Here is an 18,647-nt window from a genome sequence, read left to right as displayed (position 1 = left end):
CGACGTCCAACTGTACTTGAGCAGTTCAGGCAAACTGCTTTCACTCTGTAGCAGGATGGTCACTTCCCACCTCTCTGCTTAGGGAACGAAGTCCCTGAATCACTAGAACCAGCACACTAGCACTTCCTTCTTAAAGCTGTGATTCAATTAAGTGCCCACTTGCATCCTTCCAAGTGCACATCTGAAGCCCTCCCAGCCAAGTGCAGAAAGTTTCGTTCTCAGCGTGCTGAGTACTTGAGCAACTCCTCATATCAGTATGAGGGCAGTCTTCTAGAGAAATGTACAGGATAAGTGAACGATAAGGTGCGTGGAAAATTGAACCATTGGATTCAAAGGGTTGTGATCAGCATTACAAAGCCTAGTGGTGGTTGAAAACTGGGGGCAGCCTTCAGGCATCGGTACTGGAGCTAGTACTGTTTGATGCCTTAACTACTGACCTGGCCCACAAGACAAAGCACACACTCAGCAAGTCTACAGATGACACCACTTTGTGAGGGACAGTGGATATGCTTCAGGGCAAGGCTGCTATTCAAAGGGACCTCAACAGGCTGCAGAAGGGATCTGACAGGAGCCTTACTGAGCTCAGTATAAAATACAAGGCAAACATTGTATTCAACTTTGCGGAAAAGGACAAGCTGAACAGGAGTCAGCAGCATACCCTTACAGCAGAGGTCAACCACATCGCAGGCTATACCAGCAAAAATGCAGGGAAATGCTGAAGGAGGTCACGATTCCCCTCTCTTCAGCACTTGAGACCACATTTGGACGCTGTGTCCAGTTTGGGGCTCCCCAATACAAGACAGATAGATGTGGAGATACTGGGGCAAACCTGGCAGAGACTACCAAGAGGGCGATGAGGCTGGAGCACAGGAGGTACAAGGAGAGGTTGAAGGTGCTGGGTCTCTTCAGCTCAGAGAAGGTGCAGCGAGATCTTACTGCTGCCGGCAAGTGCCTAACAGGAAAGGTATAGAGAAGTCTGGCTCAGACTCTATGGAGATGTACAGTAATGGGACAAAAAGCAATGGCTCAAGGTGCAACTATGAGGGCAACTGCGTATCGAAACAAGGGTCCAGGCAAGTGGGAAAACTCCATCCTTGGATACTCAAGTCTCAGCTAGACAAATTCCTCAGCAGTCTCATCCAGCTGGACCTGCTTTGAGCAGGATATGGGGCCAGAAACCTCCGGAGGTCCCTTCTCACCTACATCATTCTACACTGAGCTGCAGTAGTTTGAGATGTGGCACTCAGTCATTTTAACCACCTAGAACATCCCTTCCTCATCTAACATATGGCTAAGATCCCTCATATGGCAAAAAGCTGTTCCTCAGATGGGCACAGAGGCTGTACATGATTTGGACCAACGATCTCCCGAACTACAGGCCCTTAGGGACAGTCCAGATGCTACCTATGAGGTGCTCATAAACTACCATTAACCAAAGCAAGTCTCTTGTTAGGGAATCTAAACTCACTCTGCAGAATCTGCATCACCCGTTGGAAGTGTCATAGGAGTCAGCTCCTAGCTGAAGTGTAAGACCTGGGTTTCACACCCTCTCAGGAACAGGCTGGGAGAGGCAGAGGAGGGAGAGTATTTTGACGAGGGTACCAAGCTCCAGACTCCCACAAAGAAGAAGGAGGTTGATGGACGCAAACACCCTGGCAGCAGAAGGCCCTGCTACTGGAGCAGACATACTGGTGCAGCAGCGTGCCCCACAGACCCACATCCCTCCCACCCGGCCACTTCACGCCTCCCAGAAAGTTCAACGCTGCCCTGACAGAGACAGCTAGGAACACATACCGCTAAGGGAGACTGCTGGGCCGTTCCTCAGGGTAAGTGTTTTTGTGACGGAACGACTCAAACTGTACTGCCATCCCCATGCAACTCCTCCCCTAAGCTGAATAATTTGCATGTGAACGCATATTCCCTAATATTAATCCTGTGCTCCATTAGCCCAGAGACTTTCCCCCACTTCAATCTGAAACACAGTTTTTACTACTACTTAAAGGCTCCACTGCCTAGAAGCCTCCCAAACACGTATGAGTTCAACCTTGCCAGGCAGGCATTCTTCTTTTTCAGAGAAGAGATAAAACGAACTCTTAATTCACTCTTCTCTACCGCTCCCCCCAAATCACAGGACACTACCCCAGGCATATCCCAAATGACAAGGCATTCGGTATCACAGCAGTCAGAAGAGGCTGGGAAAGCCTTGGGCCTTGCGCTCCAGGGAACACAAGGCCAGAGAGCAGAGGCTGTGTTCTGTAAACACAGGACGCTCTCAACATGCTCCCCTTCTGTAATATTAAACCTCAATATATCAATTGTGAGAGTTAATGCAATGTTTTTGAGGAGCCCTTGAGTGGCAGATTATGCGCACAGTACCCTCTGCAAGAGAGCTCCGCAAGTGAAGCGACAATCTGAACACCGCTCGTTACTAGGATAACGGCCACTTGGTAGCCCCCAAGTCAACCATACAGAGACACAACAGCTTGCAGCAATTCCCTTCTGAGCCACGCTCCATGACAAAGGGCGTCACTTTGTAGTTTGGCCTCCAGTGTATCAGCAGCGATAAGAACTGAAAACGAAGGGGTTATAAACAGAAGCACTCTCCCAAACAGGGAAAAAAAAAACCCACTACAGTTAGACATGCCAGTGTTCAGCAAGTAGCACTTGCACTTCAGCTGCTCGCTCTGTTTCTGCCCAGGAGAACTGCGGAAGCAGCACGAAGACCTCACTATGGGTCCAAGAACATAGATGGCTTCATCAGAGCAGCTAAGCCTTCAAGTCACAGGAAGCAAAGATCCATTTCCATCACTGACACTTCAAAGAAGAATAATTCTCAGTTTGATACCAAAAGCATTTTTTCGTCTTTGCTTAGTCCAATTCAGGCGGCAGGAAGGAAGCGGTTAGAGAAGCAATGAGCAAAGAAGAACAGAACTAAGCTATACACAGGCAATTCCAACCTGTCCTTATTAATTTAAAAAGGAACAGCTGAGCTTTCAGCCACCGCTCCATCATCTCTCCATCCCCATCCTCAGTAAAACTCACTCCCAGGCCAGCTCACACAGGAGCTTAGAGATGAAAGCTATCATTTGGAAAGGAACAGGGCTGGGCAGGACAGTGAGAATTTAAAGCATCTACATGACTGATGTCCAAAAGATGGACACTGTCTTTTGGGTACATGCAGGTTAGTTTTGTCTTAAACTTTAGTTCTGGGTGACAGGAAGTTTCTACAGTATGTAGCGTGAAGCCCTAAAGAAAAGGCTAAACCTCTCAGGTCTTCTTCGGATATTAGTCGTTTGGCTCTTTGGGACAGGGGTAGGGCTGTGTGCATGTTTGTACCTGCAGCTGCTGTAGCAGGTTTTGGAGGGATTATTATTTTTAATAGCAACAGTCTCTAGAGCTACTGAAACAGAAAGCCTTACTATTGCCCTAGTTAATCTGGGAACAAGTCTTCCGGAGGTTAGGACGAGGGTGTTGGATCTCGATCCACAAAACCTTGCTGCTCTGAAAGGCTGGGAGAGTTTGGCTGCTAGTCCCGGGGAAGCATCCTGAACAGCACAGCTGCACACTGACCTCTACTGGTAGTGAGTTACCCCAGACTTAGAAGGAAAAAAAAAAAAGAGCGAGGAAAAAAAAAAAAAAAGACCTCGAAGTTTGGTTTGGGGGAGACATAGAAACAAAATACAACACCATACTGTCAAAAGGTAAGTGAGTTAAGTGAGTTGTCTTGAAATAAAACCATCAGCTTATTTTCATCAACACTGTTGACACTCGCTTGACAGCGGTGTTAGAGGATGTGTACACAAAGCAGCACAAGTTGCATCTCTGCCAGAGAGCAAAAGGTTATTTTCCAGAACCCTCAAAATATACACGCTTTAGGAAAACAGATTTGCAGTAAGATAAAATAGCAGTACCTCAGCTACCATCATTGTACCACTGGCCTTGGGAAGGCTTCAGCAAGCCAGCATCCCTGCAAACTGGGTTTCACTCCCATCTACCAGCTATGAGACTGCTCTTCCTTGGCACCAGTTTGCTACTTGCTTCTCCCACTCTGCTTTTTTTCTTTTTATTTTCACTTCATATGCTAAAAAATTCATCCTCTACGGAATCTGAATGGCAACTCGCAGACTGCTCTCTGTGGAGAGCAAGAGATAAACCCCACTAGTTTTTGTAACCATGGAAATAACAGCAGTGACTTTCCCACTCCCCCTTCCTCCATCTCGTTTTCACCAGCAGCTCTCTACCTATGAAGGAGCGCTCTCAACAGAAGGTGTTTCAGCCTGCACTGGAACTGCAGCCCTAAGCAGTCTTCCCCTTTCCTGCAATCTTGACAGCGGCCTGCCCGCCTTCGGCGAGCGGAGTCCTTCCCGGGAGTTGCTTGGAGGCTTCTGAAGTTGAAGTTCCAGAGACTCCCGACAACGTATGCATCTGCGCAAAAGCTATTCATCCTCCTGCTTTGCTGAGCAGCACAGAGGGCAGGGTTTGGGTGCAAAAAACCATAATGCTTCTATTGACTGGAGTGAAAGCAGGGACTGACCTCGTCAAAGCAGCAGGGGAGCATCTGCAAGAGGAAACAGTGGTTGCATTTTGACTTGCTCCAGCCAGACATCAGACAAAACCGATCGTGCCGTGGATGGGCGAGATTGGCTCTTCCCATTCCAGAACAGATACCGTTTTCCACACCTACCAGCACTGAAGACTTCGGCATCTCTAGTCCATTCACAAGTTCTCCAGCAACTCAGACATTTGAATTTTTAATAAGAATCTTGGTAGCAGAGTTCCACTCCCACAGGGATGCCGACTTGATGATTCTCATTGAAAATATACCTCGCCTTACATATTACAAATACATCTGCTGAGTAGGCGGTGCAAGACATGGGTGTTTAATATTGTAACGATTCAGAATTAATGAAAGAGTTTGTGGATAACCCATCTTCAGCTCTCCAGCCAAGATGTGCACTTTAGCTTTCGGTTTTCGCATAAGACTCACCCTTTCAGATTTTTTTCCCCCAGTATGTGTGTAGGCACGGATACAGGAGAAAGGCATGATTCAGAGAATACAAAGTGGAGAGCCAGGCTCAGGTTCAGATTCACCACACTTTTTTTTTTTTTATATGTATATAGTAATTTGATGCAGCAAGAAAAAAAAAAAGGAAAAAGATGCTTTGACAAGCATCAACTCCCATCCACCAAGTCAGAGAGATTCCCCTAACTCACAGTGCTTTTGTTGCTCCTATGTTTAATAGAAATGCACACAAAAATTTCACTAAAAATAGACGGTAATGTCAAGTCATATTGCTGTCAGACACTGTCCAACTGGCTCTTCGCAAACATAGCTAATATAGCTCATGCACACACAACCCATAACAATCACATTCTAGTACTCCTACTTGCCCACGTCAGCATCTCCTGGCTCACCAGGATGAAGACCTGGCATGCCAAGACTGTCTCTCACTGCCTGGGAAATAAGGGCCATTGGCTCCTTCTATTCACTCTGACCTTTTCATCACTTTGACAAAGTGATGTAACGAGACCAATGTTATCCTGACTGATTGACCCACTGAGTGAATTTTGCCTCAACATGAAGAGCTCTCAAATGAAAGTCTGCAATGGCTTTCAGTCAACCCCCCCACCAAGTAGTATGTAAGGAGAAATGTAGCCATTTTACATCTGCTTGCCAAAGCTGCCCTAGATTTTAGGAGAAAGAAAGCCCACTTTCCAAAGCTCTAGGATCCAAAATCCCTGGTAGCAAAAATTTATTTTCATGACTGAAGATAAGGAGAAATTTATAAATGTGTTCTAGCAACCTACCGATAAAATAGTAAATATTCCATCCCTGTGATTTGTATGATCACCTGGGAGCAGAACACTCAAAAAGGCTCTGCCATGTGCTACTGTGACAACCGGAAGTATGAGACCATGTGCACATCACCTGTCCTTGCTTCTTCCCAATCCCATATATGCCAGGAAGTCTCTTCTGAAGGTCCGCAGTGTATCCAGACATTATCTGAGCGACTAGTGTCCAACGTTAAAAGGAGAAAAAATAAAGATTGCGGTGGTAAGCAGCACACTCATTTCAAAGCCCACAAAGACATCCACATTGTTAGATTCTCCTAAAAAAGAAAATGTAGTTCCAATTCATTTTTTTCTCCCCCCAAAGACCATGTGCCTTGGCCAATGTTCAGCGCATGAGCAGACTGTGCTTTGGTCCATCCACTCTTTCCAGCTTCTCAAAGTGTTTTCTGGCATTGCGGATGTTGATCAGTGTAGCTGCAGATGCTAGGATGGATAAGGGTAAGGGGAGAGGGAGGACAAAAGAAAAGTTAAGAGGGAGGTGAGTAGGTCCTCAGAAGTTAAGCGCTGCCTAAGAACATAGGTTATTTTGGTTCTTATCACCAGGACTGAGGCAAAAAGCCCTGAGTGGCTTGGGTTCATGTTTCCACTTTAAGCGCTGTAGGATGACTGTAGGATGAAACAAGACATAAAGCCTTCTGTTCAGCAGAGAGATAGAACCATTTTACAGCTTTTACGGCTTTCACTTTCACCAACTAGCACTAAGTTTCACTTAAATTTGGAAAAAGCAGGGAGCAAGCTCTCTTCCCTAAGGGGCACGATGCTTCTAAGAGTACCCATGCCCATATCAGCAAGCTCTCTTGTATCAAACCCTGCTGTTCCCTAGCTGTGTAATATTTAAACACTAGAAGGTCTGGGTTTTGTTTGCTGAGCCCAGTGTAACACTGGGGGAGAGACAGAGTGAACTCCAGCAGTGCAGTTTGTTCATGGGGATCGTTACAGAAGTCACTTCAGCATCTTCTCCACTGCTCCTTGAGCACAGTGATACCACAGCTGATAATTCAGTCCAGGTGATGGGGTTTATACAAGTTTTCCCTAATTCAGTAGTCAGTCCAAGAGAAGGACAGGAAGCATTAACACTGCATGCCACAAGGCTGTCTTGGACAGTGATTCTTAAGAGTCTCAATTCCTAACAGAAGCAGCTTCAATTACAGTTGTGTAGACAGTTAAATATTCAAACCGTTCATGTGGAGGTTGGTACTAGTGGTTGTGATTTATTCTTTAGAGAAATCGATGCTACTAGAATCGGGATCCTTGCCCACCAAGACAGTTCAGGCAGCAAAAGCAAAACCTCAAATATAATCCATCTGTGCTTCCCTTCCAGAAACCGCTGTGGCTGCCAGATCAGAACAGTCCAAAATAGGTTACCAGACTAGACCTATGAAATCAGGTCACATCTGTTTCAGTGGTTCCCCACCGCTGCTACCACCCTCCACTGGACAGCAGCATCAAATAGCTCAATTGTCAAAGGTGACACAGCTCTTCTTCCTTTGGCAAGGTAAGTCTATTTTTAACATCTTCCCCCACCCTCAGCTCAGACAGGCCAAATTGGCAGGACAGTAGATCCACTTTTTTCTTTGAATTGCAATAATTTTTATTGCTTGTGTCTGGCGTTCATTTTTAACAGAAACACACTTTATAAACTAGACTTATCCAGCGTTTCATTCCTATGAACAAAAACAGGCCAAAAGCTTATATTTGCTTCAACTTACGTATTGAAGGGTCTGACATAACCACCATCACATAAGTATTCGATGTAAAGATGTCAATGAAAGCAGCAAAGTTAGAGTTCCTGACTTCCATGCTCTGGAAAGAAGCAGCCAGCTTACTAAGGGTGAGGGAGAGAGGGGGGGGAAAAAAAAAAAAAACACCCCGCATGAATGAACTTTTACCATAACCTTGCCCAAACAGCTTCCCCCCACCACAGCCCAACATTTCATTATTCATTTGAGGTGCTGATAATGAAGAGGTATTGCTTGCCAGGTGGAGACAACCACCAGCTGAGGCTGCAATTCTTTTTTTTTTTTTTTTTTTTTTTTTTTTAAATAGGACAAACTCTTCAGCTTTAGGCTTAATTGATCCAATGAGAACAATATAAAATGATCTGAGTACTGAATGACTAAGGCTTGTTATTCAAGGCATATAACCCCATTTCCCGTCCAAGTTTGCTATGCCCAAGCAGTCAACATCACTTGTCCAGCAGGAGATGTAATAGCCCAACACAGTCATTTAGAAAGACAGTTTTACGCTCTGTGGTTAACCAGCAGAAGAAAGCATAAAGTTGAAAAGTCTGGAGGCAGCTTTATACACCATGCAGCCACTTCTCCTCCATCCTACTCTGGGTCTAAACACTTTCAGGTACTATCGAACCTGAAGGCTGTTCAAAGGACAAGTTACTCTGAAGTAAATTTTCTATTTTCCTCTGAAAATAGCGGTACAGAATATTTGCAAGCGCCTTTCTCCCAGACCAACAGGGTCGGAAGCAAAGCTCTTGATCTGAATTTAGGGAGCTCTTAACTGTCACTAAGTTATCAGTTTGGTCCTGGGACTTCCCTACCCTGCCCAGGAGAACAAGGCCTAGAGGGAAATGGTTGTTTCAAAACAAACCTCTTTCAACGATCAGCAGAGAAGGAAGTTACGAAAGATACATGATACTCATGTTTAAACACGGTGCTTTCTAGACAGCAATTTAACTAAGGCATCTCCTTAGCTTGCTGAGAAGTCATAGGACCCTCATTCATCCTGAAGCAAGAAAGCTTACCAAACGAAAGCAGAATACTCTTGGTATCTGCTCAGGTATCTTTCCCAACTAGTGACTAAACCGGCTCACCTGCAACTCAATTTGAATTGTTTAATAATGTTGCTGATTTTCTCAAATCTGTGGATATCCCGCTGTTCTTTGCACTGATAGTGAGAAATGACCTGGAAGGTAGAACGAGAGAGACTGCAGTGTTAGTAATTTATTTCAGCATCAGTTTCTCAGGCTTGATAGCAATTGTGGGAAACAGGGGGTGACCAGCACAGGAATTCCCTTTGCCTTTTGCTGACTGAATCTTGGAAACTATCTTTAACAATACTTGTGGTCGTTTCACAGTAAAACAAGATTCAGTAATAGAATCACTGCAAAGCCTTTCACAAGCACAAACAGATGTAAGCATATGAGATATATAAGAGGCGCTCCGCTTCCTTCAACGTCTGATCCTCCAACTTACCAGCAATTTAAGTCTTGATTCAAAGAACAAGAAAAGCACAATAGAGGGGGATAATTAAAGAGTATCACCTCAGGTGGGGGAAACAGATACTTGACAACTGCTGGAATAGATTTTTCTTGCTAAGTCCACCATGCTGCAGATTCCCAAGGACTGAAACCTGATAAATTTGCCATTATGGAACCTGTAGGATGCACAAGCAGCACTCTGGGAAAGCCAGAGCAAGCTGTTCATCTCTCTGACTAAGAGAAGCAGAGCTGATGAAGCCTGGTTTCCCAGGGAGTTCTTTTCATCAGTTCACTGAGTCAGACCAAGATTGTGCTAAGTTGTCTGCATACAGATCAGTTCCCCCTTTTTTTTTTTTTTTTTTTTTAAATATGACAGACTGATCTCGCAGCAACATGCAGGCCTGAGTGCCCTATTGCAAAAACTCAAAGGATCAAAAATTATTATTAGGAATGCTTGCAAAAAGTGATCCATACCTATCTCTCCACTCTCCCTGACCATTTTCACAAAGCTGGTACCCTACAGACCTTCACACTTCAGCCAAAATTTGCCAATGGGCCAAGAGCTGTACCTACTGTACAAGAGGAATTGCACACAATCAGATAATTGCATCATCTTTGGTCCCACAGAAAACCCAAAGAGTATGCATAACCATGAAACCATCAGTTACCAAAAGCGTCATGCACCCTTGCACAAGAATGTTAAACTCTTACTTTTCTACCTATGGAATCACATTTAACAGGCTTGCAGTAACTAAGAATCTCTCACGCACCTTAAGAAATTCGTTATCTATTTCCTAGTTTTAAACCTGCCCAATTATTCAGAAAAGTACAAGCTGAGCCAGATTCAAGGATTACATTCATACCAAAGCCTTCACTGTATGCAAGTTCATTCCTTAACTTCTCAGATAGCTTTTTCTGTTACTGTGATTTGAATATAGTTGCAGAATAAGGCATTTCACTTCAGGAGAAAGGAGTCCTGGGGGAAGTTTAAATATATAAAAAAAAAAACACACATGAGAAGGAGGAAAGTCTTTTTAAAGTCACCACTAAGGGGAAAATAAGTGCAGATTTTCTGTAGCAAAGATTAGGCTTTTCCAGTGATAAATACAAGTATAAAGAAAATACTGTTTAATAGTCCCGCCTTGGTGGCTGACATCATGTACAAAAGGTCAAAAAAGTAGGACTTGCCAGAAATGGCAGGTGTGTACTTCTGATATCTTAAGAAGTGAGAAAAGTAACGGCTCCCTCCTCACATACTCTCCACTTCAAAGTCAGGTATTTGTTTGTTAGGAGAGTTCAAAAAATTTCAAAACCTCTTCCTTTCAGGAAGAGTTTTGGGTACAAAGTCTGAAGAGACCAATCTAGAAACAAAGAGTATGGACAGAAAAGCCACAACAGTGGTATTAACACATTTCACTTTGCAGACACAAAGGACTATTACCACACACAGCTAGTAACTTTGGAAGGCATAGCATTCCAGTAGCTTGCAATCCTCTACCCATACTCCAGGTTTGTAGACTGTCAGACGTTTACCAAAAAAGGGAATCAAGACTAGGTAAAAATGCCAGTCCAGGAGGAACTGAAAAGATTTTTCAGGCTAAAAAAAAAAGTTCTTGCCATGTGCAGAAAGGAATTCTCAGAAAAGTCCAATAGCCAACGCGAGAATGGGGATATGAAACCATCTTACAGCTTGAAGAGGGAAATATGAATCAAGCCCTCAGCTCAAATGCTACAAGTGGAAATTTTGGGAAAGTCACATCACTGTGGAGTCACGTCAACTACTTTCAGTATCACAAGGCCTGGATCAAAATGTTCTGCCATGTGGTGCTGGCACCTCTCTTTGGGCTACTGCCATAACAGCACTTTCCATCCAGGAACTCCATCCTAGGCTGGGCAGAGGAACACGAAGGGCAGAACAGCTGTATTCACCAGGAAAGTGGCTCGCTCAAACAGAAGCACTTCATCTGCCTCGATGATCTGAGCAAAGTTCCTCAAGTTCATTTCCAGCTGCTGGACATTGGGGATCAGCTGATAGACTATACTGGACCAAGCCTGTCAATTAAGAAAGACACAACATAAAGGCTGTATTAGCACTTTTGCTTCACCTTCTTGCTATACTAAGTGCTCAAGAACTGCCTATTTGCAGTTGCTGGGTGTTTTTTTTTTTTTTTTTTTTAGCATAAGCAAAGCTGAGAAGCTTCTGTTACCTCAGCATCTGGATCTCTCTACTATGGTAGAGAGATTCACTGGTACCCCAGATCAGTTTTTCAGCACAAACTCTTAACTAGGTCAATTTTTATCTCTACATCTGCCACTCAGGAACTAGACTATTATAAAACAGACTTCAATCCATTCTCATTTTGAGCTGGCAATATTTCTATCTACTGCTCCCAGGTAAACCTGTTGAAGTTTTCAAAGTTTCTTAATCTTGAGCGAGGTCATTGAGCAGATGGACACCTGACAGCTTGTAACAGATCCAACTAGAAAGCTCTGACCTATTGCACTGAGTCAGGAACTACCAGACCAGGAGGAACCAAATATGCTATAGTAGGCATTTGTCCTTGTCCTAGGCATTGTCAGACTCAGGTTCTCTACCTGCAGTGGCTTCATCTCACTGCCTACCTACTGATTCAGCTCTGCATCAAAGCTCTACTACACACTTCACCACAGGAGTCACGGTGGGTATCTATGTTCCATATTTATCAAGTATTTGACTTTTACCAAAAATTCCTACCATCCTGCCTGCAAAACGCAAGTTAGGCCTAAGCCAAAGGCACGAGCTCTGAAGAGCTCTGGCAGGGCTGTGTCTAGAACAGTACAAGTCTGCCTCTGTATAAGAAGCCCAAACAGAGTAACCACTATAACTGAGCAACTTTAGGGATGCCTGTAAGATGACACGGTATGCCACTGCTTTTAAAGGTCTCTAGTCACCTACAGGGAGCAGGGTACACACTTTCGAAAGAGCAACGCCTGGCAAAGATCTCAGGTACCTGTACAGGAGCTTTATTCAAACTCATCACATACTGAAGGCAGGGGAACTGGCTACGCTTTTGCCTGGATTTTCCAAGAGGGTGAGATGGTGAACACTGTCATCTGAAGTCCCACTGAAGTCAGCAGAAAGAGCCAGCTGGTCATCACCTTCAGACAGCAACTTAACCATTACGCTACTAATACTGCTTATTAGCATTAGTTGGCAATTTGATAATCATTTTTCCTCAGTGTAGCCCAGGTAGCACTCATCACTCCTGCACCAGAAAGACCTCTGACATAGCAGGCAAGACTGACAGATGGTAAGAAAAATTCCGGCCAGCAAGCAAATCCCCAGGACGTTAAATGCTTAAGTGCTTTAACAAGGTTGTAGAGACAGAAGAGGAAGCAATTCTATGCTGGCTAAACATGACTAAGAGATGCAGAAGCTCTTTCCAAAGTGGCTAGGCAGGGTGTCTACAGAGTGCTAACCAGCGACACCACTAGCCGTGACACTAACATGTTGAGGGATTTTTTCTTTTAATGAAATCGGGATTCTCACGTGCCATTCTCACAACAGGGAGCCTGTAGTTTCATTGCAGAGCTAGAAAGGGTCAGTCACCAATAAACCTGTAGCAACTAACCGCACACCTTCCTCATGCTCTTACTTTTGAGGGGCCAGGGAGCCAGATACAGGAAGGATGCTGTACAGACCTTGTAAAGTGTTTCATCCCAGATGGACGTTCTAAAACAAGCGCATTCCAAGGGGCGAGAAAGGCGCCTTAAGTCCTCCTCCCGCTCTTTAAAAATCTGGTAAAGAAAAAAAATTAGCAGCCAAATATAAATATTTATGCCATTGGTGCATTACTGTATTGTGTCTATAGCAGTAACCATGCATTTCAAAAAACAAACCACACACACAACACAGACACCCCGCTCAGGCGCGCAGAGCACTGGAGAACAGGCAGCAGCAGAGACTGCCAGCTAGGACAGATTGTCAGAAATCCACCCCCAGAGAAGTAGCGGGGACAAGCAAACCATGGCTGTCTTGCAATAGAGCTGACAGGAACTCAGACCTGAAATAACAATGGGTGTTATGCAGTGGGAATGGAGACAGGAAGGAGGAGTTTCACAGAGGACCTGAGCCATGACATGTATTTAAATGCAATATACAATCACAGCGTAGGAAACTCTGAAGTCCCTGGTCACAGGCAAAAAACTGTCAGAGATAATAAGACAGGAGAAAAGCGCCAGAGAAGTTCATCAATATGAACCGCAATGACAAAGGTGCTGTGAGACATACTTTGATACAGCCTTCTTACTTCAAACTCTGCCCTTGGAAGTCACAGTCTTAAATAAAAAAAAGTGAAGACAGCATGGGCTCCTACAGAACTGGTAAAAGAGCAGCAAGACAGCCAGCCACATGCCCTCTGCTGGGGAAGATGCGATCACTGCTTTCGCAGCTTAGTGTTGTTAGGAGCATGACAGAACAAACTCCGTTACCTCTGAAACGCTGCATAGGCCAGCACTTACCATCTGGGCCCTAAGATGCCAAAGCCTTCGGTGGGATTTACAGGGCTAGTTGTTGGGCCCAGTTCAAGAGTATTTGCTGGTTGTTTTGAGTAGCAGACACCATAAGGCAGATCTTGACAGGTCTGCAGTGATATGTGCTGAAAGTATATTCAGAGCAAGGCACCTCTTCTGTCTGCCTCTCATTTCACAGCCTCACTAGAAACTGCACAAAACCATCATTTGTTTACTAATCCTCAAAATATTAAAGCTAGACAGTGCCAGGTTTTACTTAGTTTGGAGCATTCAAGGAGATTTCAGACCCCCTTTTCAGTTTGGAGGGAAGGTACATGGAAAAAAGGAAGAGGTCCTCCAATCTAGCCTGCCAGGAAGCTCTTTGATCTATATTTCCACTGAGCTGGAGGGCAGAACCAAAACAAACCAGGATCACCATACTTGGAGCACATGAGCCATCTACAGCCAAACTGCTACACAGAATAAGCCTGTCTACACAAGGAGGTCAGGTTGTGATCTCAACCATGGGATCACCCTTTTTTTGCTCCTCTGCAGCTGCCCAGACCCATACTCAACAGGAACTGAAAGAAGACTTTAATATTAGAATTCTTACTTCAGTCAAAAGCCAGTAGCCTAAAGGGGCCTTCAGACTGGCCACTTCCTGACTTGGAGCAAATCAGCCAGGGATGTACTAACAAAGGTGTCTAACCTGCAGTGTCTAACCCCTAAAATTAGTCTCTGCTTTGGCACCAGGAGTTGGTTGCTCTTCAGTCAAAGCTGAAAAATGAGGTTAGCAGAAATTCAACATCCACCAGTCTCCCTCCGACCTTTCAAAGGCTCGGAAAAGAGCATAAAACACCAAATGTTGCTGAAAGGTTGATTCCCCAGCCACTTTGCAGGATTTGCATTGAGCCCCTGGGGCAGATAAGTGTTAAATTAAGAGGCGATCTCTGGATGAGTAAGCTAAACAGAATGCCTTGTGACAGAAACCAGAAGAATCAAGTGATACAAGTCACTTTCTAGTAAACTGGGAAAGTTTCACTCATTCTTCTTTCTCGGTTACACTGTAGAACAGGACCCATGCTAGACTGAAAGCACCAACTAAAAAGAAATGAATTCTCACTTCCAAAGTCCTTGAAGACGCCCAAATGGCAAGATGCAAATTTTAGAGTTTGCTGTATGTCTTGCAGTTCTACCTTCTTACCCTACCTCTGCAGCCACGGTCTGGCAAAAACATTAGAACCGATGCTACAAAACATAAAGCTTAAGAGTAGTTACTGAAAATCATTAGTCCTGTTCTCCACCGGATTACGTGCAAGAGATGTACAGTGACATACAGTTCACAAAAGGCAGAAAAAAAAAAAATCAGGCTTTGAGGATTTCTTAACATCTGAGAAACCCTTCTAGGAAGGGTGCTGATGGGGCTGTAGCTGAAGGATGAAATAGCAATGCTTCAGCACAGTCATAAGATGCTCTATTTCTTTGAAAGAATTTCTATGGCAACTATCAGCTTCTCACCAAATCCCGCTGATCCTCCTGCACCAAGTCCATCTTGTGCACTAGACAGAAGATCTTTGCATCAGGAGAGTTCTGAAGAATTGCCTCCAAGCAGGACTGGTAGTAGTGCATGTCCTTTTCCAGTTCACGGCTCTCTACATCGAAGACATAGATGAGGACTTCTACATTGCGGAATATGTTGTCTCGCTGACTGGTGAAGTAGTTCTCCATGAAGGTATCCTGCCTGAGAAGGGGCAGAGGAGCACATTAAGAGCACATACACATTCTGCGTAAAACGCCTCATGTTAGAAAGGCGAAGAGAAGGTTTACATTCTGAGCTAAAGACCCCATCACAACAGACTAGAAGAGAGCTCTACAGATGGCTAAATTCCCCATGACATAGGCTCCCTAGGCATCGCAAACAGAGCAAAAAAGTCACATGGTCCTGAAGGGAAGGGGTATTCTGTGCCTCTCCATTTCTCACAGGAAACTTTCACACACCAGAGCAGGCTGCTCCAGGCTAGCTTGGGCAGCATCCTATGCAAAGGGAGCTACGTAGTTTCTGGACTCATGCTGGCTTTTAGGGAATTACGTATTAAAAAACCACAGCGGCAGTAGATAAAATATGTCCAAAAATCATCATGGTGTCTTGCTATTACAGCACCAACATCTGCTTTAACTGACTTTTGCTGAACATGGCTCAGGTAAAGCATGTGGACTTTAGATCCAAGGCAGATTAGCAAGCAAGTCTGACAGCTCTGCTGAGGCTCGGCCAATGGGAGAGCGTGTTCCTTGAAAAGCTGCTTGCTAGGAACCACAGGATCGCCCATCTTCAGCATCACTTCTCAGCGCACACCCCATTTGAATCAAGCTGGGGCTAGAGAGTTCTGCAATGCACATCACCACCAAACACTCCCAGAGAAAGTCCAGGTGACAGGCTCAGACGTTTTGCCAACAGTCAGCAAGGAAAGGGCGGGCCTGTCTTTCCACATCAAAGGAGCAGTGTATAACTCAAAAGACAGCAGTAATCAGGCCAACCTCTTCCACCCGCCTCCACGTACAAGTCTAAGATGTGGTAGCCACTCTTCCCAGAGCTGTCTCACCAGTTTTTACAGGGTAACGCATAAAGCTTGTACTATTCTTTTAACGCACAAAAAGCATACTAGCCCTGCAAAGGCAGAAGGACCCCCGTACTATCATATCTCCATCTTAGTCACCAGAGCTAGCCCCCAAAGGTTTTAAAAGCAAAAGAATAAACAGTACCTACCCTCCACAGTCCCACAGGTTTAACACCAGGTTTCCTAGGAATCTAACATGGGAGTGCTCCACATCAACTGCAAAGAGACAACAGGAGTTTACTAACTGTGCCACCCACCAGACACACCCAGATCAGCTTCAGATCAGACTGCTGCCTCCTCAGGCAGCCAGAAACGTCATTCTTCACAACACAGCCTACAATTTATGAAATTCCATCTAAACAACATTGCTGTATGTAAATCTGAAGCTGAACACGCTACGGATAAATACAGTTGCCAGAGTAATTCAAGCCTTCCCACTGCCTAACTGGGATATTGTTCTCCTGAGAAATACAGTAGGTGTGCCCCCTTTAACAACACGTTCTCCAAACTCTGTGATATTTTAAGAACGATACTAGCACCAGCACATTCCGCAAGGCTTTAAGCAAGCCTTAAAAATAAATATATCAGTAATCAGATGTAAACTTTTTGAAAAGGGCTGATCTATGGCAAAGAGGAAATATCACCAAGTGTAGATCAATCCGTGACATTACGTCCTCACAGCTGTTTCCCAGCGAGCAGTGTTAGATCCTCACAGATTCAAACCACTGTTTCAGAAAAATCATTTACTGTTTTTTCAGACCAGTGGCTTTCGGGAGAAACATAAAAGGCAAAAGGCACTAATTAAGACTAGCGCATCACCTGTGCCAAAGCCACAGGTGTTTATAGTAAGACCACTGTGCCCCCGAACTGTGTTAGTGATCAGGAGGCTAACAACAGGATGGCTTCTCCAACGAAAAAGACCATGAGAAAGCTCTGATCACTCCTCCAATAACAAGTGTAGCAGCAGCAAAGGCTGCTTCCTGATCTTAAAAAGCCTCACCCCTCTAACGACCAGAGTTTGAGCCCTGAGACTTTCCGATGTAAGTGAGAGAAATCTTACTTGTGGCACCCAGGCGCCGTGTGTCCCTGGCAATGTAGTTTGCAAAGATAATGGACCTCATGCTGGTCTTCCCAGACCCACTTTTACCCATCAGCAGCACCTGGAAAGAAAGAGGAAGAAAGAATTAGCTATCATAGAGCAGCAAGGCCTCCAGGCCTCCCCTTGGGTTAATATATTGCTGTTGAAGCAACTGAAAGACAGGTGTTAAATGCATCGGTAGACAGTGGCAAAGAGTACTACACCTGGAAAACCAGAAGACAGACGTTCTTAGCTCCTTGCTAAGCATGGACACTGAATCACAGTTAAAAGGCTGAAAATCTATTTATCTTGCTTGCGTTCCTGAAATTACACCCCCCCCTCCTTCCCTGGCCTCCCCCTTCCTCCTCTCCTCTCTCAGGAATCTCTCCCCTTCTAGACACTATACTCCTGTTCCTTTGACTGACAGCATAATACCCAAAAGAAAATGTAGCCAGCCCACAGCCACTATCATCCGTAGCTCCTTTGACCCCCAATGCACACTGGCAGAGGGCTCTCTGCTGCGTTCCCAGCCATGCTTGCTCCTGAGGCTGCTGCCAGTCTCTCCCTCCCCCCCCACCCCGACCCCATGCAGCCTTGCCCGCTTTCCAAAGGCGCTGGCACCAAAGGTGAAGGTTTGGTGCTTCTGGCAAGAGCAAAGGACTTAAGCAAAACAAAGAACAGTTTTATCTCAGGCCTTTAAGCCTAGACTGAAAACAATCACTTGCCCACTCAGCACCTTCTGCCCTGGTATTCTCCCCCCACTACTTCTCTTCTAATCTTGTTCTTTTCCTTCTCACAACACAGCTTGGTTTCTCTTCCCTGGCAGAAGTGAAATACAAGTCCCCCTTTGAGTTTTAAGGGTGTCAGAAGACCAGAAAGAAATTAAAAGCAGATGCAGCAACCCAGTTCAAGCATACCAGCCTTTTCATTATATAGGAGACTCAAATTTGATTCCAGAGTCCTGTTTGCAGATCATCACGCCAAAGACAACATCTTCAGTTAAACAAGTAGCAGAAAACCAGGGAAGCGGGGGAGAGGGGAGACAATCACACATGGAAAGACTCTATGTGGCAATCTAAAAGTCTGTGACAGCCAACACAGACTTGCTCACAAAAACAGCTGTTAAACGAGTTCCAGTTACAAAGTCAAATTCAGCCTTTGGCAACAGCTCTGAAAATCCATCATCAAGGATAGTTTTAACAAGAGCGCAGCCGGCCCGAATCTGCCTGCCCAGCCCGTTACGAGCGCCAAATGCCGGTTGGAAAGGCACTCGTTCAACTCCCAATCTCACTCTGGGATTGCACGGCAACAACTGCTAGAATCTCGGAACAAAATAGGAGAGGCAGAATCACACCATCCTGTTTACATGAGTTACTACTCTTCTGAGAGCTACTGC

At 44.9% G+C, this 18,647-nt stretch overlaps 1 protein-coding gene across 9 annotated transcripts in view; it reads right to left on the bottom strand.

Annotated features, from left to right (window-relative positions):
- Positions 1-3,705: 3,705 nt before the first annotated feature.
- Positions 3,706-18,647, bottom strand: part of LOC104137806 (ras-related GTP-binding protein A) — a 16,891-nt gene continuing 1,949 nt past the window's right edge. For 5 of the 9 annotated variants that reach the window (XM_068957756.1, XM_068957751.1, XM_068957748.1 and 2 more), the window contains exons 3-10: positions 17,234-17,333; positions 16,323-16,389; positions 15,077-15,299; positions 12,749-12,844; positions 10,997-11,119; positions 8,681-8,772; positions 7,563-7,678; positions 3,706-6,276 (exon numbers count right to left, since the gene is read on the bottom strand). In XM_068957756.1, coding sequence (XP_068813857.1) covers positions 6,179-6,276; positions 7,563-7,678; positions 8,681-8,772; positions 10,997-11,119; positions 12,749-12,844; positions 15,077-15,299; positions 16,323-16,389; positions 17,234-17,333 — 915 coding nt within the window. In that variant the 3' untranslated portion in view covers positions 3,706-6,178. The remainder of the gene's footprint in view (positions 6,277-7,562; positions 7,679-8,680; positions 8,773-10,996; positions 11,120-12,748; positions 12,845-15,076; positions 15,300-16,322; positions 16,390-17,233; positions 17,334-18,647) is intronic. The other 4 variants (XM_068957755.1, XM_068957753.1, XM_068957752.1 and 1 more) reach the window with 2 other exon arrangements.

This window comes from Struthio camelus, chromosome 11, assembly GCF_040807025.1.
Source record: "Struthio camelus isolate bStrCam1 chromosome 11, bStrCam1.hap1, whole genome shotgun sequence".
Lineage (NCBI taxonomy): Eukaryota > Metazoa > Chordata > Aves > Struthioniformes > Struthionidae > Struthio > Struthio camelus.
This window is presented reverse-complemented; position numbering and strand designations above follow the sequence as displayed.